Below are 24,948 nucleotides of genomic sequence, written 5' to 3'. Positions count from 1 at the left end.
GTGTCGCAACGCATAACGAAAAACTAATGATTGATGCTTCTCATCTCTCCGTTTCTGTCTATCCCTATATCTCTGACTCTGTCTCTGAAAAAAAACAAAACAAAAAACAAAAAAACCTACACTCAATAAAGTTTCCATTAGATTAAATACGAACCAGCTTAAGCTTTAGTTCTCAACTCTCAATCAAGAGAAAGAAAAATGAAATGTGGAATCTACAGACTTGCTGGAGAGATGAGAATCATCAACTGAAGGCTCAATTCTTTCACTACTGTGGTATGAAGTTTTACCTGAAGTAGTCATTATAGGAAAATGTACTTCTTTTCTTGGGAAGTACACATACAGTGTGGCGAACGTAGGTTTACAGTTTTGAGGACAAGAAACATGAAGTTTATTCTTGTATTATTATTTCCCATACAAACTGTAAACCTATTTTTGCCCCCCACACAAAGGGCAAAGGAAAACAGTCTGGAGGGTTGAGGTGATGCTGTTTTTTTTAAGCACTGTGGTAAGTTATTAGGTTGTGAAATCACCTTTATTAGAGTCAAAAGAAAGCCAGTTACTTCAATGAACTTACAAAGCCTCTTTAAGACGAAAGAGCTACTAGAATAGAAATACCTTTCTTGAACAGTGTTAAGACCAGGACACGTGCGTGCTGCCCACACACTGCTTTGCTGCTCCCCTGCCAGGCCTTCACGCCAGTGTCCTCTCACCTCCCGCTCTCACTGGACGCTATGGGCTGGCTCTCTCCTTCCCATCATTCAGGTGACCAGCAGCTGCCTTCCCTGATGCTGGAGCTTGCCAGTAAAACCCGACTCAAAAATTAAACCCATCCCTACTTGTAAAATGAAACAAATCCTCAGTGGCACTCCTGCCTGCCAAAAGGGTCTCACACCTTTAAAAAGAAAAATAGGTGATGGAAGTTCCAATGAAAACAACTCATTTAACCATGTTATAGGAAATTCTACATCCTCAACCTAGAACTCAAAAAAAATCACGCATATTTCTGGTAATTATCAAATTTTATTTCCAACTACTGCAGTAACGAAATATCAGTGGCAATTCTGCATGGAAAGTGGCAATCTTTTAAATAAACAAGGTCATAAATTAGTATTCCAATAGTACTTTGGCCTATGAAGATTTTGATAGAAGAGGATTATTACAATCAGCCCTATAATAATAGACCAATGCTCCTCCATACCTAGTCATAAAAATATTCATCTTACCTCAAAGATTCATCCCGTACATATTTCTACTCTTTGTAAGTACTCTCCTTCAGGGATGCACTCTGTGAGGGGGAAATTCCTCCCACTCATGGGTTTTACTAGAGCAGGTAATATAATGTACCATAATATTAAATTTTTAGTTGAAAAATAAAATAATGATCCTAGTATATCCTTTCTCTGGGATTAAAAAGACACACATTACAAACATAAAACGAGTCAAACTTCTATTTTATTGACAGGAGTCCAAAATGAATACAAAAAAATGCCTGCTTTGCATGTTATATATATTTTTTTCCTTAAAAGGCTTCTGATAGAGTCAGGTAGATTAAAAGCTAAGAATGCATTTCAGCTTTTATAGTGAACCTTTTAAAAAAAGGTTTAATAACATAAGTCACCAACATCAGAGAACATATGGTCCCACAATCATTTTCAGATCTATAGCTTATAAAAAGAATTAGATCCTGCATTGATCTGCTCAAATAGAGGCTTAAAAATGTTTTAAGCCATTAAAAGCCATTTTTATAATGTCTGATTAACTCTGTGAAAAGAGGAAAGGAAAATCCCAAAATGTAGCCCTCTATATTATATGGAATGTGAGAGAATGCTAACTTTATGACCATCTGATAGGTAAAAATAAAAAGTTTAAAGCTGTAAATGGAGCTGTTATAATCTTGTATCACTGCAAAATGTCAATAAATGAATGACAGTTTATCAAGGATTAAAACTTGAGCAGATGTTATTTAAAACATAGTTGTGATGTTTATCATACTTTAATGTTTGCTAAAACTAAAGCTGAACAAATAAGTTGCTCACTTACAAATTGTTTTTCATGTACTTTTTTTTTTTACTGGGACCATAAGTTGATCAGATAATACATAGCCCACACTTCTGGACAGTTATAACAAAGGGTTTATTATCATTTGCAAATGAAATAAATGCACCATCCCACACTTGAAAGGCTTTAACAAGCCTTAAGCATCTTTTCAGACTGTACCAAGGCACCAGCACTGCCTAAGATATATTACGCACCCATTTCTAGGAAAGAACTAACAACCTCCCTCAACATCAGTTCCGCACCATTTCTGGTTTATTATACACTTCCAAAACAGCAAAAATTTGCAAATATGTGCAAATATTATGGTCTACTTGTAGTCCTGCTTAGTCATCATCTTCCTCTTCTTCCTCCTCTTCCTCAAAGCTGTCTTCAAAGCCCTCGCTGTCCTCCTGGTCCTCGTCCCCTTCTATTGCGGTGTCCCACTGCGGGTGATTTTCTGGCACAGGCTTAGCCTCATGAACTTCCAACTAAAAAGAAAATTAAATTTAGACATCAATAATTTTAGGATGAATACTGAAAGAAATATCTGATAGGGAAGATTTTCTTGGCCCTGGCTGGTTGGTTCAGTGTATAGTGTCAGCCTGGTGTGCAGATGTCCGGATTCAATCCCTGGTCAGGGCACACATGAGAAGCGACCATCTGCCTGGCTCCCCCTCGCTCTCCCCTTTACCTCCCTTCACCTCTCGCAGCCAGGGCTTGTTGGTCAAAGCATCAGCACCTGAGGCTTAGCTCGGTTACCTGAGGATAGCTCGGTTGGTCCGAGCACTGCCCCAGACAGGGATTGCCAGGTGGATCCTGGGCAGGGCACGTATGGGAGTCTGACTCTCTACCTCCCCTTCTCTACTCAAAAATAAAAAAGAAAGAAAAAAGAAAAGATTTTCTTTGACCAAAGCAATTATAAAGAAATAGATTTTATGGTTTTAACTCTAAATTAGAAACATTCATTTAGAAGAGATATTCATCCCAGAAATAAAAAGGCAAATCTACTAACGTGTAAATGTAGTTAAATTTCTGTCTGATATACTGACTTTATAGAAGCTATACTATTTATTCTATGGTGTGAAAGATTAATAATTGTGATTCTTGAGCGAGAAAAATGAGTGATGTCTTAGAATGTCTTCTGCTGAGGCAAAAAGACTCAAATGACTTTCAAAGAGGTATTTTGTAGCCTCCAGATTCATGAAGTAAAATTCTACCGACAGGGGAAGAAGTGTGGTGCCCTTGTGGGAAGAGGCATGTCTTCACTGCTCTCTCTACTCTGGGCCCCAGTGAACAGTGAAGCAGCACCGCTGCACATCCTCCTAGGTCAACAGGGTGCTCCCATAGTCCCCTAAGTAGAGTGGTAAACACTACTGGAATCGTGGTTCAAACGATACTTAGACAAAGCACATACTCTAACATGCTGAAGTTAGTTTCAAAAATTAATCAACAGCATTTTTATATACCAATAATGGACTATCAGAAAGGAACTAATAAAACATTCCCATTTATAATTGCATCAAAAGAATAAAATACCTGGATATAAATTTAACCAAGGATGTAACAGACTTGTAGATGGAAAATTTTAAGACAATGAAGAAAGAAATTGAAGAAGATACAAATAATAAGTGGAAGCATATACCATGTGCATGGCTAGAAAAACTTAGCATTAAAATGTCCATACTAGCCCTGGCTACTTGGCTCAGCAGTAGAGTGTCAGCCCAGCGTGTAGAAATCCAGGGCTCAATTCCCGGCCAGGGCACACAGGAGAAGTGCCCATCTGCCTCTCCATCCCTCCCCCTCTTCTTTCTTTCTGTCTCTCTCTTTCCCTCCCACAGCCAAGGCTTCACTGGAGCAAAGTTGGCCGAGGTGCTGAGAATGGCTCCATGGCCTCCGCCTCAAGCACTAGAATGGCTCCAGTTGCAACAGAGCAATGCCCGAGATGGGCAGAGCATTGCCCCCTGGTGGGCATGCTGGGTGGATCCCGGTTGGGTGCATGCAGGAATCTGTCTCTCTGCTTCCCTGCTTCTACTTCAGAAAAATACAAAATAAATAAGATAAAATGTCTGTACTACCCAAAGCAGTCTATAGATTCAATGCAATTCTTAGCAAGAAACCAATGGCATATTTCAGAGAACTAGAACAAATACTCCAAAAACTTATATAGAACCACACAAGACGCCAAATAGCCACAGCAATCTTGAGGAGGAAGAACAAAGTTGGGGGAATCATGCTACCTGGTATCAAATTATACTACAAGGTCACAGTAATCAAAACATAATGGTACTGGCATAAAAAGAGACATATACATCAATGGAACAGAAGAGAAAGCCTAGAAATAAATCCATATCTATATGGTCAATTAATATTTAACAAAGGCAGTAAGAACATACAATGGGGTAAAGATAGTCTTTTCAATAAATGGTGTTGGGGCCCTGGCCGGTTGGCTCAGCGGTAGAGCGTCGGCCTGGCGTGCGGGGGACCCAGGTTTGATTCCCGGCCAGGGCACATAGGAGAGGTGCCCATTTGCTTCTCCACCCCCGCCCCCTCCTTCCTCTCTGTCTCTCTCTTCCCCTCCCGCAGCCAAGGCTCCATTGGAGCAAAGATGGCCTGGGCGCTGGGGATGGCTCCTTGGCCTCTGCCCCAGGCGCTGGAGTGGCTCTGGTCGTGGCAGAGCTACGCCCCAGAGAGGCGGAGCATCGCCCCCTGGTGGGCAGAGCTTTGCCCCTGGTGGGCGTGCCGGGTGGATCCCGGTCGGGCGCATGCGGGCGTCTGACTGTCTCTCCCCGTTTCCAGCTTCAGAAAAAATACAGAAAAAGAAAAAAAAAATGGTGTTGGGAAGACTGGACAGATATGTGCAAAATAAGTGAAACTACACCACCATACACAAAAATAAATTAAAAAATTGAATCAAGACTTAAATGTAAATTCAAAACCATAAAAATCCTAGAAGAAAAACATAGGCAATAAAATCTACACAAGTCTCACAGCAGTATTTTTTGATATATCTCCTTGGACATGGGAAACAAAAGAAAAAATAAACAAATGGGACTACATCAAACTAAAAAGTTTTTATACAGCAAAGGAAACCTCCAAAATAAGAAGATAACCTACTGAATGAGAGAACATATTTGCCAATGATACATCTGACAAGGGGATCCAAAATTTACAAAGAACTTACACACCACACACACACACACACACACACACACAAATCCAATAAAAAATGGGCAAAGGACCTGAATGGACACTCTTCAAAGAGAACATACAGATGGCCAATAGACATATGAAAAGATGCTCAATGTCACTAATCATCAGAGAAATGTAAATTAAAGTCACAATGAGATACCACCTCACACCTGTCACAATGGCTATCATTAATAAACCAACAGTGTTGGCTAGGAGGTGCAGAAAAGGGAACTATAGTGCACTGTTGGTGGGAATGAAGATGGTCCACCACTGTGGAAAGCAGTATGGAGCCAAGATCTGAAAGCAACCCAAGTATCATTCATCAGGGGATGAGTGAATAAAAAAACTGTGGTATGTTTATACACTGGAATACTACTCAGCTATAAAAGAAAAGAAAATCTTACCCTTTGCAACAGCATGGATGGACCTGGAAATTATTATGCTAAGTAAAATAAGCCAGTCAGAGAAAGACATATTTCACTCATATGTGTAATCTAATGAACAAAATAAACTAAATAAACTAAAAAACAAAACAGAAACAGATTCATAAATAGAAAACAGACTGTGAGAGCTGTCAGAGGGGAGGGGAATTACAGGGCTGGGTGAAAAGGCGAAGGGATTCGGCAGGTTAGACGACAACCTCACAGACACAGAGGTGACTACCAGAGGGAAAGGGGCTGGGCAGGGAGGAGAGGGTATGGGGAGGGGGGTGAGTGGGGACGGAAGGAGACTTGACTTGGGGTGGTGAGCACACCATACAACATACAGATGATGTATGATAGAACTGTGGACCTGAAACCTATAACTTTATTAACCAATGTCACCCCAATAAATTCAATAAAAAATAAACTATATAAAAGTAAAAATAAAATAAAAGAGGGAAAACAGGAACAATTATTCTCGTAAGTACAGCATTAGATTTTCTGACACTTGGGCCTTTGGCCATGCATTCATTTAATTTATGCTTCTGGAACCCCTACTATGTGAGTAGGCAGTGGACAGGTCTCAGAGGGAGAACCCCTACTATGTGAGTAGGCAGTGGACAGGTCTCAGAGGGAGATGGCTGGAGAAGAAGGCAGTGGGATGATGAGAGGAGACTGGCGGGCAGCCTAGAGTGAGAAGCAGCCAAGGACCTCCAGCACTGTTGGGAACAGCTGTCAATGAGAAAACTCCTAGAGATAGGGCCCTTTAAAGGGCAGCTTTTATTCTTCTGTTTATTCTAAACAACCACTGCTGTCAGTTGAAGTGCCTACTATTAGCTCTTAAGTCTCTATGCTAAACGCTTTACACAGTTATTTTGATATCATTGGACTTTATCTGAGCAGCATGTTGAGAAGTTTCCCACTTTTTTGTGTTCTAGACAATAGCTAAGTGACAGATCATCTGCCCTCTCAAATGCCAGGTGTGACTCATCTCCATCTTTCCTCATGACTGCCATGAAATTTGAGGATGACCCCCTTGTTTACTCAGAGCCTGTTCTTTTTGATAAAATAAACCTTTTCCCATCACAATAACCCAAATAAAATCGTCTCCTTAAAAAAATTAATAAACACTCCAACAAAAATCTGTGGGAGGCCCTGGCCGGTTGGCTCAGCAGTAGAGCGTCGGCCTGGCGTGCGGGGGACCCGGGTTCGATTCCCGGCCAGGGCACATAGGAGAAGCGCCCATTTGCTTCTCCACCCCCCCCCCCCTTCCTCTCTGTCTCTCTCTTCCCCTCCTGCAGCCAAGGCTCCATTGGAGCAAAGATGGCCCAGGCGCTGGGGATGGCTCCTTGGCCTCTGCCCCAGGCGCTAGAGTGGCTCTGGTCGCGGCAGAGCGACACCCTGGAGGGGCAGAGCGTCGCCCCGGTGGGTGTACCGGGTGGATCCCGGTCGGGCGCATGCAGGAGTCTGTCTCTTCCCGTTTCCAGCTTCAGAAAAATACAAAAAAAAAAAAAATCTGTGGGAAAACACATGTCGTTTTCTATAGAAAACAGAATCCCATAAAGTTACAGCATATTAAAAGTATCACTTAAGTACGTTATAGTCAAGGTTCTCAGTCATTACAATAATTTATGTTTAAGGTTCTAAATTGTTAACACTCCTTTAACTATACAACTACAGTTTATTAACTGAAAAATTAGCTGATCAAATATATCATACATAGAGTATGGGATGAACTCTTTTTCCCTCTATGACTCCACATGTTAAAACTAGAAATATATCAAGCACTTATTCAAATGAACAACCATGTTTACTGAAAAGTCACTATTCTTACCTTCAAAGGTTTTATTTGATCCAAACCCATATAAGAGTCTGATCTCAAAAATACTGTATACTGATAATTTCCAGGCTTGCCTGGTGCAGGAAACTTCAGTTCTACCTAGAAGATAAAATCAGCACTTAAAATTTGTATCTTGTGGAATGGAAAAACCAACAGCTCGCTCCTAAAATTCCTACACCAGAGTATTTAATAGCTAGTTTATCAGATGACACAGGATGTCCTAACAAATATTACAAATATAAACAATAAATCTCACACACACACAATGCAGGTAATGTCAGCATTTAGTTAAACTGTAGGCCATTTAGCTGGTATGACAGAGAATTGCTTGGTGTGGGGGAAAACCCACACAACTGTGTCAGAAGTGTTGTAAAGCTGCTAGTAATGTGTGTCAAGGAGAAACACAAGAGTTGTGTTTTTCCTTTATAAATCTATAATGACTTAAAAGGTCAAGAAGGTAATTTCCTATCAAATCATAAACTTCAAATAAAGTCTTAGAAGTTTCAATTCTACTTGGACAAAAAGAGAATAAAATTTTAAGATGACATTTGAAATTTCTGGTGATCTGCCTCCAACCTCCAAAATCCAGATTTTGTAGGGAAGATTATATATTAAAATATGCCATTAAAATAAAGTAGAGCCTGACCAGGCGGCAGCACAGTGGGTAGAGCGTCAGACTGGGATGTGAAGGACCCAGGTTCGAGACCCCGAGGTCGCCAGTTTGAGTGTGGGCTCATCTGGTTTGAGCAAAGCTCACCAGCTTGAGCCCAAGGTCGCTGGCTTGAGTAAGGGGTCACTCGGTCTGCTGTAGCCCCCTGGTCAAGGCACATATGAGAAATCAATCAATGAACAACTAAACAGCTGCAACGAAGAATTGATGTTTCTCATCTCTCTCCCTTCCTGTCTGTCTGTCTCTAACTGACCCTCTCTCTGAAAACAGAAAAAAAGTAGGAAAAAAATCATGTTAGAATCTTTTTTTAAAATTAATCTCACATTTGGCCTCATAATATATAATACAAAACTTAAAATCATAAAAGAGAAGTTAATCACAGTATTAAAAAACTCCAAATGAATAAATGGATAAGCAAATATTTATATTTTTGCTTGGTAAAAACAATCTTAATAAAAAAATAAACTGGGGAGAAATATTTTCAGTACATTTAACAAAGGGCTGATTTCATAATATTAAAAAAAATTTCCAAAACCAATTTAAAGACTAATAACCCAACAAAAATGAACAATGGTCACAAACAAATACAAAAATACAATTCAGATACACTGAATTTCAATTTTCAGTTTCACTCTTAAGAGAAATACAAATTACAACTACACTGAATACAACCAGCATAGTAAAAATTGATGCAGGCAAGAATCATCAATATAAGCTAAAATGAGTGGGTAAAAGACTAAGAACAGGGTATTCACATAGTGCCCAAGTATCACCTACAGATTAGAATAAAATAACTTTTAGAAGAGAAAAAAGCCTTAATGAACTAATTAATCAACCACAGTATCACCCATGTGGGGTTAACTGATATACTGTGCCCCTGATAAGATGCACTAAGAAGGTTATAGCACCTCTGTAGTATTTTTTGCCAAAAATATTTAAGATGAATATAAGCATGAGTAACCAATGAGACAAATTCAAATTCAGGGATATCCTACAAAATACCTTGCACAGACTCTGCAAAAATGTCAATGGCATAAAAAATTTAAAAAGAAAAAATACAGAAGTGTACAGAAGTGTTCCAAAGAGAAATGGCAGCCAAATGCAGCGTGTGATCCTTGACTGAATCCTGAATTTAAAAACAACACAAAACAAAACTGCCCTGGCTAGATAGCTTGGTTGGTTAGAGCATCATCCCTACGCAAAGGCTGCCAGTTCGATCCCCAGTCAGGGCACACACAGAAATAGACTGGTGTTTCTGTCTTTCTCTCCCTCTCTCTCTTCTCTCTTTAAAATCAATCAATAAAATTTAAAAAACTGTAACAGACATTAGTGGAGTATTTGAGGAAATCTGAATACAGACTGCACTTTAGACAAATAATATGGTATCAATGTTAAATTTCCAAATATAGTAATGTTGTGCTTATGTAGGAGAAAGGTCTTGATCTCAGGAGATACCATTCAAGTACTGAGGGTTAATGCCATGTCTGCAAGTACCTAAAGTGGGTCAGACAGGAAAATACACACACGTGTGTGTATTTTCTTTGTGTGTATACAAGCAGAGAAAAATATAAAATATATGGAAAAATGTTAGCAATTAGTCAATGTAGATGAAGGGTCTATGGGGCTCATAACACTGTGTTTATAAAACTTTGCTAGGTTTTAAAGTTTTCAAAATAAAAAATCAGAGAGAAAAACACTGAGCTGCCATTTTTTTTACCTTTCTGATTAGCAATGGCATTCAAAACACCTGACACACTGAGAAGCAACGGGCATACTTATTTATTTTCCCTATGAACAAGAGTATCTATCAAATGACAAATGGACAGAGCCCGATTCATCATTCAACCTCTATGAACACATCCTATAGGACTTATTGCACATGGACAAAATGTACACAGCAAAGAAACTGGTAACTCCATTAAACAGCAGAGCACTAAATAAATAAATAAAAATCAACACAAAAATAACATCATGTAGCTGTAAAAACAAATGAGGAAGCTTTTTCTGCACTAACATGGAACAAATTCCATATTGTGTCACTAAGGTGGAAAAGGTAAGGTGCAGAACATGGTTTGCTACTTTTTGTGTAAAACTGGGAAATTATATACCTATGTATTTGCTTATAATTTACCTACAATATCAATGAAGAATAAAACTTGGATACCAATAATGTTCTCCAGAAAGAAAAATAAATGAGTGAGAGAGATGCAAGATGTTTCAATGTGTATGCTTTTGTATATCTTCTGAAATACTAACTAGGTATTATCTATTCAAAAATAGGTAAAATTTACATTTTGAAAAATTGCTCAAAGAAATACCCTTAAGTTGGCTCTACCTCTAAGTGTCAAATAATCAGAGCACTACATACATTTATATTGTTTATAAAGGGGAAAATACTTTCTGAAATAAAAATTAATAGAATAAGGCCCTGGCCAGTTGGCTCAGTGGTAGAGCGTCGGCCCGGCATGTGGATGTTCTAAGTTTGATTCCTGGCCAGGGCACACAGGAGAAGTACCCACCTGCTTCTCCACCCTTCTCCCTCTCCTTCCTCTCTATCTCTCTCTTCCCCTCCCGTAGCCAAGGCTCCACTGGAGCAAAGTTGGCCCAGGTGCTGAGGATAGCTTCATGGCCTCCACCTCAGGTGCTAGAATGGCTCCAGTTGCAACAGAGAAATGCCCAGGTGGGCAGAGCGTCGCCCCCTAGTGGGCATCCTGGTCAGGCACATGAGGGAGTCTGCCTCCCTGCTTCTTACTTCAGAAAAATACAAAAAAAAAAAAAAAAAAATCAATAGCATAAAATAATCTCAAATTTTCAAAGCTCTGGCCCTGGCCAGTTAGCTCAGCTTGTTAGAGCTTCATCCTGATACACCAAGGTCACAGGTTCAATCCTCAGTCAGGACACATATGGGAAGCAACCAATGAATGTACAACTAAGTGGAACAACAAATGAATGCTTCTCTCTCCCTCTCTTTCTCTCTAAAAGTAAAAATAAATAAATAAATAAATAATTCAAAGCCTTGCTCTTTTCCAACTAGTCCAGACAGAGAGAACCTTCTTCCTACAAAGTTAACATAAAAAATCAAGAAGAAGCCCTGGCCGGTTGGCTCAGCGGTAGAGCGTCGGCCTGGCGTGCAGGAGTCCCGGGTTCGATTCCCGGCCAGGGCACACAGGAGAAGCGCCCATCTGTTTCTCCACCCCTCTCCCTCTCCTTCCTCTCTGTCTCTCTCTTCCCCTCCCGCAGCCAAGGCTCCATTGGAGCAAAGATGGCCCGGGCGCTGGGGATGGCTCTGTGGCCTCTGCCTCAGGCGCTAGAATGGCTCTGGATGCAACAAAGCGACGCCCCAGAGGGGCAGAACATCGCCCCCTGGTGGGCATGCCGGGTGGATCCCGGTCGGGCGCATGCGGGAGTCTGTCTGACTGCCTCCCCGTTTCCAGCTTTGGAAAAATGAAAAAAAAAAAAAAAAAATCAAGAAGAAAACAGAAAAGAGTCCATAAGGGGATAATATGTACTTCACAATGCTATCACAGTGATGTCATTGACAATGTTACATCATCAAAAATTCCATCCTAAAAATCGCATCATTTATTCTTACATTTGTTTTTAAGAAGGTATATATCTTAGCATTAATCCACTGAGAATAAAAATCATATAGTTTTTTACAATATAATTAAATTCTAGAAAGAAGACATATTTGTTCTTAGATACTGTGAAAACTCCCAAAAATAAAAACAAGTTTTTAAAAGACTAAGCTGCCTGCCTTTAGCAATTCAAACTTTGTAAATTTCAAACGAGCTTCCCCCAAGAGACATCAGAGAACAATTATAAATATCTTAAAATGTAATAAGCCAAATATGATAAACTGTTTTCTAAAAATGACTTTATGAAGCAGCAGGATGATGAGATACTATACATTTGTAAAAACTGAAATACTGTTGTTGGGTAATTACCTCCTCTGTATCTTTTAGTGTACACACGTGGTAAGGCATAGATATTAATGTCTGCTCCTTCCTGTCCGCAATATAAAGCCACCACCATTCTTGCTTTTCCTGCAAAGGAAAAAAAGTATAATTAGAACTAGAGAAACAGTTTTGCCTTGTCTCATTAAGAATTATTGTCCTTGTTTTAGTCATTGCTACACTGTACAAAACAGATGTATAATAAATATTTACTGAACCAAGAAATTGTTCTTACACATTTCTGGATCTGCTCTCCAAGAGAATTCTGTATGTAAGTCTGGGGTTTCAAATGGCCCCTTACACCTTACTGATGGGCCTCTGTATTAAAAACCCCTGATTTAACCTTAAAAGTGACAAAAGATATTCTATAAAAGAAAACAGTATAAACTATGACAACATCATCTAGAAAATAATCTTAGCTACATCTTAGCACTAATAAGCAAAAGCCAGGAAGTAGGAGTGGAAGAGACTTGGGCAACCAAATGGGAAATCAGTACATTAAAATACATTACTCCTAAGATACCACCTTGAAATCTAAGAACCTATTTATACCTTTCACTACACGATTTTAATATTAGTAAATTCAGCGTTTTTATTTGTATTTTATAAAAGATTAGGAATAGAAAAAAAAAAAGTAGACAACAGAATGCATGGCAGGGACAGCAGAGAGAACTGAGATAAGATAGAAAACTGGGAAGAAAGACAATAAAAAAGAAAGCCAAGCAGTCTGGAAGCACCAAACATCAGTCTGCTCAGGGAGCAGCACTAGATACAACCATCAGTTATTGCTTAGTCATTTGCTTAGGAAAGATATCTTGGAGCTAGGATATTCTAAATATTCACTTAGCCCAAAAAATACCAGACTATTCTAAACTCTCAGTTATCCAAAAGAAGATTAAAAAGTAACTTTTCACTGAAAAGTTTCATAGGGAAAACGTTCATGCTTTTAAGCCAAAATCACTTGCACTTATTAAGTGCATAAGACATTAAAACGTGGTTTATTATCTTTTCAATTACGCTATACTAAATTCAGCTAAAAACTCTTTTGTATAAATGACTTAAACAACAGGAAATGCAATAGGCAAAACAAATAAATTACAACTGCATGATTAACCCAAGGGTTAGGACTACCAAAACAGACATAAATGTATATGTATACATGTTTGGCTGTGTGTTTTTGCACACAAAAAGTGGGAGTCCATTGCACACAATGGACTCAAAGTGGACTATTAATACCCGGGTTTTGTGAGCCATAGGGTCTGTTGCAACTATTCAACTCTGCCACTGTAGTGCAACAAGAATGAATGTGGCTGTGTTCCAATAAAACTTGTTTGATGGCCCTGGCCGGTTAGCTCAGTCGATTAAGAGCATCCTCCCAAAACGACAAGGTTGTGGGTTCCATCCCTGGTCAGGGCACACATGGGAAGCAACCAATGAATGCATGACTGAGTGGAACAACAAATGAATAATTGAATAAATGAATGCTTCCCTTCCCCCCTCCCCTCTCTCTTCCTTCTTCTGTCTCTAAGAAACAAACACAAAAAACCCCTAAGCCCTGTGGTTAGAGTGTCATCCCAAAGCACAGAAGTTGCTGGTTCGATTCCCTGGTCAGGGCACATACAGGAGCAGTTTGATGTTCCTGTCTCTCTCTCTGCCTCTCTCTCAAAAAAACCCAAACAAAAAAACAGAAAAAAAAAATTTCATTCACAAGAACAGGCAGGGAAATAGATTTGTCTACAGCAGCGGTTCTCAACCTGTGGGTCGTGACCCCGGAGGGGGTCGAACGACCAAAACACAGGGGTCGCCTAAAGCCATCAGAAAATACATATTTATTATACAATACATTTTAAGATAAAATATGTATTTCCGATGGCTTTAGGTGACCAAATCCCTGTGTTCTGGTCGTTCGACCCCCGCCGGGGTCGCGACCCACAGGTTGAGAATCGCTGGTCTACAGGCTGCACTTTGCCATTGATGTTTTAAAGTCACACAGACCTGATCATTTCACTTCTCTAACCATCGCTTTCTTCTCTGTTAAACGATGAGTGCCTACACCTCAGGCTGTGTAGTAAAGAGGAACTCAGATAACACAAGTAAAATACATTAGAATGTTTAGTATATAGACTGCAATAAGTAAGTTATGATTAGGCCCTTGCTGTTTGGCTCAGTAGTAGAGTATCGGCCTGGCATGTGGATGTTCCAGGTTTGATTCCCGATCAGGGCACACACAGGAGAAGCAACCACCTGCTTCTCCACCCCTCTCCTGCCCCCTTTCTTTCTCTCTCTCTCTCTCTCTCTCTCTCTCTACCCCTCCTGTAGTCATGGCTCAACCTATTTGGCCCCAGGAGCTGAGGATGGTTCCATGGCCTCACTTCAGGCACTAAAATAGCTCAGTTGCCAAGCAATAGAGCAATGGCCCCAGATGGGCAGAGCATCATCCAGTAGGGTCTTGCTGGGTGGATCCTATTCAGGGCACATGCTGGGAAGTCTGTCTCTCTGCATCCCCACCTCTCAATAAAATAATAAGAAGTTATAATTATTAATGAAATGAAGTAAACACTTTGGTTATTTAAGAAGCTCTGACATTTCACTGTCAGAAATATTACCACCAGGACATGTAATAACATAATAAGCACAGGGTTATGTTCAAGAACATGCATTTCATTTTTACCTCTCCACTTGGAGATTGTCTCTTCCTCCCCTCTCCCAGGCTACTTGGCTAAAATGAGACTCATTCAAAAATATTTATTAGGAAGCATGTGAATATCAATCTATGGCAGGACACCTGTGCCTAGACACTGATGCACATGGTGAAAGTGGAGAAGATGCTCTACCATGAGTTATCAGCACTTTAAATAAAACTGTTTCTCTATTGTACAGGATTCCCAACCATTCTTAACATATTAAGTATAATAAATGAGTTTAAATAACATGTAAGTCAATTATTAACATAAATCTGTAAAGGGGTAGTGTGGTACTTAGGGTAGTTGGGTAAGTAAATGGGAAGGTAGACAGGTAGATGTTAGCAATGTTGAAAATAAATTTTATCTGATAAGTGGTACTTTGAGACACTGAACATGCAGATGAAAATTAAATTGGAAAAGGATATTTTTACTGTTAAAATGTTCTAAGAAAGTGAATGAATATTTTGCCTATTAACTAAGCATGGTCTAAAATGAAATTGTTACAAGGATAAAAATTATGCAGCTTATAGAATCCCATGGCACTTTTAAAAACCAACCACTGAGTGGAATTTATTCACTTGATTTTAGGAGCCTTGGTGTTGGCAGATTACCAGCGCAATGGGCAAAATGCCCTAACAGATGGGCTAATGCTCAGGACGCGCCAGACGATCAGCGTGCGCAGTAAGATGGAATCCTGGGCTGACGTCTCTCCAAGTCAAAAAACCAGTCTATGCAGAGCCATTCATTTATTATTAGGAAAGCCAAATTACTTAGGAATTTGCTTTCAGCAGCCCCCAGCAACTCTAGATTGACATTCTAGAACAGAAAGCAGATTTGCACATGAAATCACCTGCCAAACATGAGTGGCGAACAGAAGGTTGTGGGGCAAAGCTGTGAGGCAGTCTGCAACAGTTTCCCTGCACTGAAGCAACCGGTCCTTGACCTCTAGCCACAGACAGAATCATGCACAAAAGTGAAACGTCAAACAAATCCAAATTCATTTGAAAGATAAACACAGCTTATCAAGGAGATAAAAGTTGAGCAGAATACAATCACAAAGTAAACAAGGACAAGGGAACAAAACAGCACAGCAATGATCTGTCCTGAGCTAGGGCTCAACCATGCTCAGCTCTTACTGCACTCAGCTGATTTCTTGATGCCCATGGACTAGTGCAGTGGTCGGCAAACTGCAGCTCGTGAGCCACATGCGGCTCTTTGGCCCCTTGAGTGTGGCTCTTGCACAAAATACCACGTGTGGGCGCTACCTCAATAAGGAATGTACCTACCTATATAGTTTAAGTTTAAAAAACTTGGCTCTCAAAAGAAATTTCAATCATTGTACTGTTGACATTTGGCTCTGTTGACTAATGAGTTTGCCGACCACTGGCTAGGGCAATTACTGGGACCACAGCAAGTCCAGGTGGCCAGTACAGGACCCTTGGAGAAAGTCCATAGGAAAAATTTAAGAGCTTTTTGCCCTATTTAAAACTTGATAGAGAGATTGATAATAGCCACATAGTCAGAACCAAAATATGCATTTGTGTGATTAGCTGCCTGAACTGCTAATGAGAAATCATCGTAAAGCACAACCCTTAGTAATCTGAGCACACAAAAGATAAAGCACAGGAAACCGCACGACTTCTTAAAAAGTTAACAATCCTGCCTGACCAGGCAGTGGCTCAGTGGATAGAACATTGGACTGGGATGTGGAGGACCCAGGTTTGAGACCCGGAGGTCGCCAGCTTGAGCGCGGGCTCATCTGGTTTGAGCATAAGCTCACCAGCTTGGACTCAAGGTCGCTGGCTTGAGCAAGGGGTTACTTGGTCTGCTGTCGCCCCCCCCCCCCCCCCCCCCCCGGTCAAGGCACATATGAGAAAGCAATCAATGAACTAAAGTGCCCCAATGAAAAACTGATGATTGATGCTTCTCATCTCTCTCCGTTCCTGTCTGTCTGTCCCTGTCTATCCCTCTCTCTGACTCTCTGTCTCTGTAAAAAAAAATCAAAACCCCTGGCTTGCCTAGTCAAGGCACAAGGCACATACAAGAAGCAACGACGAGTTCATGCGGTCCGTGCCCCCAACCCCGCCTTTCTCTCTCTCTCCTTGCTCTAAAATCAATTAACTAAAATCTTAAAAATAAAAAGTGAATCTTCTTCCAAAACACATTCACTGAACATAATATTGAAATATATCCTCAACAATGTGGCCTCTCTTTCCTTGAGAATAGACACACTTGGCACACCTGAGCCAGTACTCACCACAAAGATAAACGGCCCCTGAGAAACACCTAAAGAGAAAGTGAACGGAATAAGGAAAACAGCTGGCTGTGTATAACTCACCTCGGGAAAGTAAAGACTATAAACAGGATGGGTTATCTTTGATTTGGTTTCCAGCAGAGCTCTCTCCTTTCTCTGTATACTTTGTTGCAATTCTTGCCATTCCTGGTAAAATAAAAATTAAATCGCTGAAGTAAAAAATGTTTTCCATCATTCTGAGGAGTTGCCATCTTCTTCTATTTATTATTCCTGATAATGCTAACTACTGCCAAGTTCAGTCCCACAAATAAGATCATTTTCCTGCTCAAAACTGACATTTCTTCTCATGAATCAGATCTAACTGGGTTAGCATGACTACACAGTCGTTCATAATCTGACATGGTGTATCTCTCCAGTCTCCTGCCACTGCCTTCCTCCTTGAACTCTATACTAATCATTTCAAACTACCTAGACTTCCTTGAACTCAAGAGAATGTTGGTCAAATAAATTTGTAAATATGATATATATGTTTTTGCTCACTTATAGTTTGCATTGAGTGTGGGGACAGGCTGTAAGCAGGCAGGGTCCTTATAGCCCAAGGCTTAGTTTTAAGACTAAACTTTTTCCCACACTCTTGACTGCTGCATGATAGGGGGTGGTGCACTCTCATGAGGAATCCCATTATGCCTCAGATAAGTGACTTTGTATCACAGACTTCCTTGTTTGTATATTGGACTAATGGTTTTGATTTTTACACTATAAAATGGGACAGACCAGGAGCTTGCTCTCTCTAGGTTCCTGAGATTATTAGCATTTGAGAGAAGAGCAGAGAAAGGCCATGTGGAGGAAAGGAGAAGCAGCCAAGATGGCGGAGTGCTGAAGGAGAAGCCAGTTTGTGTAGAGAGAAGGAGATGGGGAACAGAGGTAAATAAGGCTGGTGAGCTAGAAACCTCTGATTCTAGGAAACTCGGATAAGTCAGTGGGAGCCCTGAATGGAAACGGAAGTGTTTTCCCACTGTGTGTATTTCTTGCCCGCTGGGTGCGAGCTAGGATTAAAGCTAATGGCCCACCAGTTCTTGGCCCCGTTGTTTCATTACCATCTGTCTGAATCAAATGCGAACCTGCACAGGCCTGGCGGCTGTGATGGTGGCCGCGGCTACTGGCCATACATTTGGCGTAGTCTGTGGCAGATCAGTATGGAGCCACCACCACCTTTGAGCAGTGGAGTAGAGGACTGGCTGCTATTATGGTTCCCCATGGCTGTCCTTTTGGGGACCGTAGGCTGGCTGACTTTTACAGTCATGCGTGAGGAAATCAAGAGCTCTGTGGAAAAGGCTGCCCAGGACCTGCAAACCGAGCAGTGGAAGGAGCTGGAGCAAACGTGGGAGAAACAGATGCCGACCCTGGAGCTGAAGCAAGCACCAGAGGAGGCCGACCAGGTTCATGAGATTCACTTGGAAATGGAGCAGCCACTGGAGAAGGAATCACAGGTTCGTGAGCTGCAAATTGCCCTGGACATTGTGGAGAGCCCGTAGCGGTAGAAGGCCAGAGCTGGGGCTGCAGGGCCTGCGGAGCAGAAGGCGGCGGCCTTGGTCTCAAGCCCAGCAGCAGGAGCTGATGTTTCCAGTTCCTCTTTGGAGGATGAGGAGAATTGGTCTGGAGTTGCGATCCAAAGTCTCCAGAAGATGAAAGCCCAGCAGCAAGGAGTACTCGCTACACCCCTGGTAGAGCTGTGATTTTGGGACATCGGGGTGGATGCCATCATGCTCTCTGGAGCAGAGATGGAAATGCTGACTTCCACTGCCATGTGCTCCTCTTTGGGACAGTGTAAGACCTGCCAGGATGGCAGGGATGAGGGGGGTTGCTGAGGCCCCATGTGTGTGGACTGATTCCTGGACTATGACCAGAGTGGGCACTGGCTCCTTTGTTGGATGGACTTATGGATTTTGGACAATGTGAAATACCCTGATGGGGGTGGGGGACGACTTTGCTGGAGGCCCTTCCTGTGCCCCAAGAAGCTTTTCAAACAGCTAGAAAGAAGGCTGAGGACATTTCGTGCTTTTGGCAAAGTGCTCAGAAACTGGTGAAATATACCTTTGTAATTGTTGAAACTGTATGATTTGTGCTGTAGTTGTAATTTGTGTAATGTGCTTAATTTCCTTGTACCGGAATACCTGTGCTTTAGATTGTAAGCGAGCAAAAGGGGTGGAATGTTGGTCAAATAAATTTGTAAATATGATATATATGTTTTTACTCGCTTATAGTTTGTATTGGGTGTGGAGGACAGGCTGTAAACAGGCGTAAGCAGGCAGGGCCCTTATAGCCTAAGGCTTAGTTTTAAGACTAAGCTTTTCCCCACACCCTTGACTGTTGCATAATAGAAGGTGGTGCACTCTCATGAGGAATCCCATTATGCCTCAGATAAGTGACTTTGTATCACAGACTTCCTTGTTTGTATATTGGGTTAAAGGTTTTGATTTCTATACTATAAAATGGGGCAGACCAGGAGCTTGCTCTCTCTAGGTTCCTGAGATTAAAGAGAGCAGAGAAAGGCCATGTGGAGGAAAGGAGAAGCAGCCAAGATGGCGGAGTGCTGAAGGAGAAGCCAGTTTGTGCAGAGAGAAGGAGATGGGGAACAAAGGTGAATAAGGCTGGTGAGCTAGGAACATTTGATTCTAGGAGACTTGAATAAGTCAGTGGCTTTGGGAGCCCTGAATGGAAAGAGAAGTGTTTTCCCACTGTGTGTATTTCTTGCCCACTGGGTGCGAGCTAGGATTAAAGCTAATGGCCCACCAGTTCTTGGTTCCGTTGTTTCATTACCACCTGTCCGAATCAAATGCGAACCTGCACGGGCCAGGCGGCTGTGATGGTAGCCGTGGCTACTGGCCATACAGAGAGCTATTACACTCCTCCTAAGCCCTGTATCACTTTTTGTTTTTCCCCCTTCCCTACCTGGCAAATTCCTACTTATTCTTTCAGGAGCATCTAAAGCATAAAGCATAAGCCTCTGAGTTCCACAAATTTCTCTACTCTCCCCTTTGTACTACTACTGCACCTTGCACTAAATGGGCATAATCTTTTTTGTACTATAATGGTTATTAACCTGCCTTGCCCACAACCCTACTATCATTAAAGGGCAGAAACTGTTGAACATTTGGCTTTGCCCTCCTGTCATCTAACGCAGTGTTTGCAATATGACAGATAATGAAATTTATTTGTATAATTTTTGTAGATTGAATGAATGCATTTTTGGTCATCCAAAGAAACTAATCTATCAAAACCCTAAGAGTCACCTCTACTAACCCTAATAGGTTCAGAAAGGAATATGTCAACTCTTTCTCTAAGCAAGGCTGGGATAATTTCTTTGACAGGTTTTAATTTTCTGGCTATCAACTTTACTTCCAAAGTATGAAAATAGTCAAAGGCCAGTAACTGTAAAACCAGGCATCCTTATTTTTCTCCACCACTCCCAGGCAGGTCCATCCTTTCCTTTCCTTTTTTTAAAAAATTTTTTAATTAAATTTAATGCAGTGACATTGATAAATCAGGGTACATATGTTGAGAGAAAACATCTCCAGATTATTCTGACATTTGATTGTGCTGTATACCTCTCACCCAAAGTCAAATTGTCTTCTGTCACTTTCTATCTGGTTTTCTTTGCATTTCCTTTACTTCTATTCTTTGCCCTTTATCCTTTCCTCTTTCCTTTTTCTCTCTGGCCTCTGCTTTTGCCTCAGGGATTATTCAGGGAATCTCTTTTTCTCTCCTAAACCACAAGGGTTGTTTAGAACAATGGGCCAATCAAAAAGAACAACAAAAACATAAAGGAAACAGCTGATCAGTTTAGAGTTCATTTGTAGGGAACTTCTAGTGGCCACTAATTGTCCACAAATATTCTTTTCTGCTGTCTTCCCATAAATCATGTGCAATTTAATGCCATGCTGTGAGATTTTGTTTTCTAGGCTCTATATCCTCACAATCTTAATAAATTGGTTGGAGACTTCCCTGTCCTTAATATCTTATACACCTCTCGAAACAAGGTGGCACTCTATAAAATGTTACTTTTCCCTTAACCAACCTCTTGATGTTAGAGTTCACAATAATGCTTCTTTACCCTAACCATTACATTGAACTTTTGAGAGCCTCTCCCAAGCAAACAGCTACAGAGTTCATAACGCCCCTTCCTTACACCCCCAGTGTCATCGCCAACATTGGACTCCGCTCTAAGAGACCAAACTGGCTTCACCTCAGACCCTTATCTTAATCTATTTAGCAATTAAAACTTTAAGGAAATAGGATTTCCAATCCTTGTTAGAAACTATTTTTCTTTATAATTCTGACCACTACTCCTCAGCAATACAAGATTATACACAATATACTGGAAGCAAACTGGAAAGCAAACAAGCCAGCAGGCAAATAAACAATAACAAAAACCAAAACTGTCTCCAGAGGTGTAATTCCAGTGACTTAAGCCTATAAATCTTACTGCTTCATCATCTTTGTTCTGCTTTTCATCTTGCTCTCTATCAGAGTCTCTGTCACTACCATCCTCTTTCTCACTCTGGGAGTCTCTATTCGTTTCTTCTTCTTCAGAATCACTGCCTTTGTCAGAAACTTCTTCTTCGTCTTCCTTTACTGCAGCTTCCTATAAGGAAAAAGCAACCACAAGAGTTCTGAGCATTTCAATGACTATATCACTTTGAGTCACAGAAGGTAACTTGCTGTCATATTTCAACTAGCTCAAATTATAATTTCACTATTCATACAGAATTTTAGAGAATTATAAACATTCTTACTTATAAAAATATGTGGGAGTCAGAGGAAGGTTTTAACATTTGGCTTATCTGCCCATTGTTAGTTATTCTATTCATTCTTCATAGTTTGTAAAATAAAAATATTTTATTCCTATTTGTAATGTATACTACCACAATGACTAAGATGGCTCATACTTCAAAATCACATATTATGCAACGTATTTTATTTGAGTAGGGGATATAGGAAGTTAAGAAAAGTACTGTTTTGGGAGTTTAATATCTTCTATAACTGAGAGAGTATAATGAATACAGTAAGGAAAGCCAATAACCCAGACAAAATACTTACAAGTTCATTTCAAGAAGAAAAAGAACAGCAAATAAAGACAGTAGAAAATAAAATAGACCAGAAATCAAGTAAAGAGGAAGCAGATATACAAAAGGGAAACCCAAACAAAACCAAAGATGGTTCAGCACTGGCTGGATGGCTCAGCGGTACAGCATCAGCCGGGCATGTGGAAGTCCGGGGTTCAATTCCCAGCCAGGGCATGGCTCACAGGAGAAGAGCCCAACGGCTTCTCCCCCCTCCCCCCTCTCCTTTTTCTCTCTCTCTCCCCCCCCCCCCCAAAGTTGGCTGGGGCGCTGAAGATGGCTCCATGGTCTCTGCCTCAGGCACCAGAATGGCTCCGATTGCAGCGGAGCAACACCCCAGATGGGCAGAGCACAGCCTCATGGTGGGCATGCTGGGTGGATCCTGGTCGGGCACATGCGGGAGTCTATCTGTCTGCCATACCCCACTTCTCACTTCAGAAAAATAAAAAAAAATAAAAAAGTTGGTTCTTTGAAAAGATTAATGAAATTGATAAATGTTATTAGGCAGAACTAACTGATCAGATTAGCAATTACAAATATTAGGAATAAAAGAGACATAACTAGCCTGACCAGGCAGTGGTGCAGTGGATAAAGCATCGAACTGGGATGCAGAAGACCCAGGTTTGAGACTCCAAGGTCGCCAGCTTGAGCGCGGGCTCAACTGGTTGGAGCAAAGCTCACCAGCTAGGACCCAAGGTCACTGGCTTGAGCAAGGGGTTTACTCGGTCTGGTGTAGCTCCACGGTCAAGGCACATATGAGAAAGCAATCAATGAACAACTAAGTGCCACAACGAAAAACTGATGATTGATGCTTCTCATCTCTCTGCGTTCCTGTCTGTCTGTCCCTATCTATCCCTCTCTCTGACTCTCTGTCTCTGTAAAAAAAAAAAAAAAAAAAAGAGAGAGAGAGAAACATAACTACACATCCAAAAGACATTAAAAATAAAGAATATTATGAATAGCTTTATGTCCAAAAAGTTGATAACTCAAGTAGAAATTCCTTGAAAAACAGAATTATAAAATCTGATATAAGAAAAAAGGTAGAATATGTTGAAGATACGAACTCTATAGCTTTAACCCTTTTTTAAAATTCTAAGCCCAGATGGCTTCTCTAGATAATTCTTTCAAAAAGAAACAAATCCAATCTTATACATACTCTTCTAGGAAAAAGAGAGACTACTTCCTAACTTGTGTAATGAGGCCAGCATAAACCCAATACAAGACATGTCAGGGATATTACAAGAAAGGAGAATGACAAATCAACATTCTCTCGTAATAAGAGATTTAGGAATCCTGAACAAAATATTAAGTCCAGATAAATATAAAAAAAGTATACTACATTATGACAAATGAGATTTGTTCCAGTAATGCAATGATTGTTTAAAAAATTTTAACCTATAAGGAGAAAAATCATACAATCATCTCATTAGATGGAGGAAAAGCATTTAATAAAATTCAGTATCTGTTCATAAAAATTCTTAGCATGGGAATACAGAGGAGCACTTCCTTAAGCCGATAAAAAATATCTACAAAAACCCTGGAGCTAATATCATACTTGGTAGTAAAATAATGTTTGTTTTCTCCCTGAGATCAATAGATGACATGAGTAACCACTATCTTCACTTCTAATCAACATTACATTGAAAGTTCTAGCCAGTATATTAAGAGAGACAGAAGGAAAGAGCATAAAGATTAAAATTAAAAAAGCAAAACTGTCTTTATTTTTAGATGGCATAATTATGTATGTAGAAAACCTTTTTAAAAATATCTACAAGTGGTTAGAATTACTGTCAATTCATTAAGACTTCTTGATATAAGATTAATATTTAAAAAGCAACAGTATTTCTACACATCAGCAATTAGCTCGGCAGAATAATTTTTTTAAAGTTATTTGAAGCAATAGCACCAGAAAGTATCAAATATATAGAAGCAAATCTAATGAGAGATATGCCACAGCTCTGCCACTAGAAATTACCAAAACCCCCTGAGAAAAATCAAGGAAGATCCAAACTAACAAAGATAAATCATGATTATGAATAAAAAGACTCAGTAATGTTAACAGTGAATTCTCCCCATACTGAACCATAGATTCAACGCTATACTAGTCTGAATCTTGGCAGCATGTTTTGGCAAAAACTGTCAAGCTTATTCTAAAAATTTAGCTGGAAATGCAAAGGATTTACCATATTTTACTAAATATTTTAACACACCATTTGGTTCAGAATATTTTTTTTTCTTATTTTTCTCCTTAAAACTCTAGGTGTGTCTTATGGTCAGGAGCATTGTATGGAGCAAAAAGTACGGTAAATAGTCAAGACAATTTTGAAGTGAAATAAGAGTTTGAAGATTTACACTACCATAATTCAAGACTTAACATAAAGCCACCATACTTAAGACAGTGTGGTAGTAGCACAAGAACAAATAATGAATGGAGTAGAAAGTCCATGAACAGATCTGCACATATACTGTTATAGTCACTTGTTTCACAACAAATCACCATTGTGATTCAGACAGAAAAGGATGATCTCTTCAACAAATGGTGCTAGGATAAATACTCCATAATCCCTATCTCACATTACCCACAAAAACTGAAGATGTACCATAGTGCTAAATAAAACAAATAAAATAATACTTGTAAAAGAAAACAAAAATATCTCCATGTCCTTGGGATAGAGAGAGATGCCTTAAATAGGACACGAAAGAACCATGAAAGATGGATCAAATAGACTTTATTAAAATTAAGAACCAACAAAAGCTACCATGAAGAGTAAAA

The 24,948-nt window shown here is 40.2% G+C and overlaps 1 protein-coding gene across 3 annotated transcripts in view; it reads right to left on the bottom strand.

The window, feature by feature from the left end:
- Positions 1-1,434: 1,434 nt before the first annotated feature.
- SEC63 (SEC63 homolog, protein translocation regulator) overlaps positions 1,435-24,948 on the bottom strand; it is a 99,408-nt gene continuing 75,894 nt past the window's right edge. For all 3 annotated transcript variants that reach the window (XM_066373534.1, XM_066373535.1, XM_066373536.1), the window contains 5 exons: positions 21,539-21,697; positions 17,137-17,238; positions 12,106-12,204; positions 7,483-7,587; positions 1,435-2,525 (listed from right to left, as the gene is read on the bottom strand). In XM_066373534.1, the coding sequence (XP_066229631.1) occupies positions 2,382-2,525; positions 7,483-7,587; positions 12,106-12,204; positions 17,137-17,238; positions 21,539-21,697 (609 nt within the window). In that variant the 3' untranslated portion in view covers positions 1,435-2,381. The remainder of the gene's footprint in view (positions 2,526-7,482; positions 7,588-12,105; positions 12,205-17,136; positions 17,239-21,538; positions 21,698-24,948) is intronic.

This window comes from Saccopteryx leptura, chromosome 3, assembly GCF_036850995.1.
Source record: "Saccopteryx leptura isolate mSacLep1 chromosome 3, mSacLep1_pri_phased_curated, whole genome shotgun sequence".
NCBI classification, from domain to species: Eukaryota; Metazoa; Chordata; class Mammalia; order Chiroptera; family Emballonuridae; genus Saccopteryx; species Saccopteryx leptura.
This window is presented reverse-complemented; position numbering and strand designations above follow the sequence as displayed.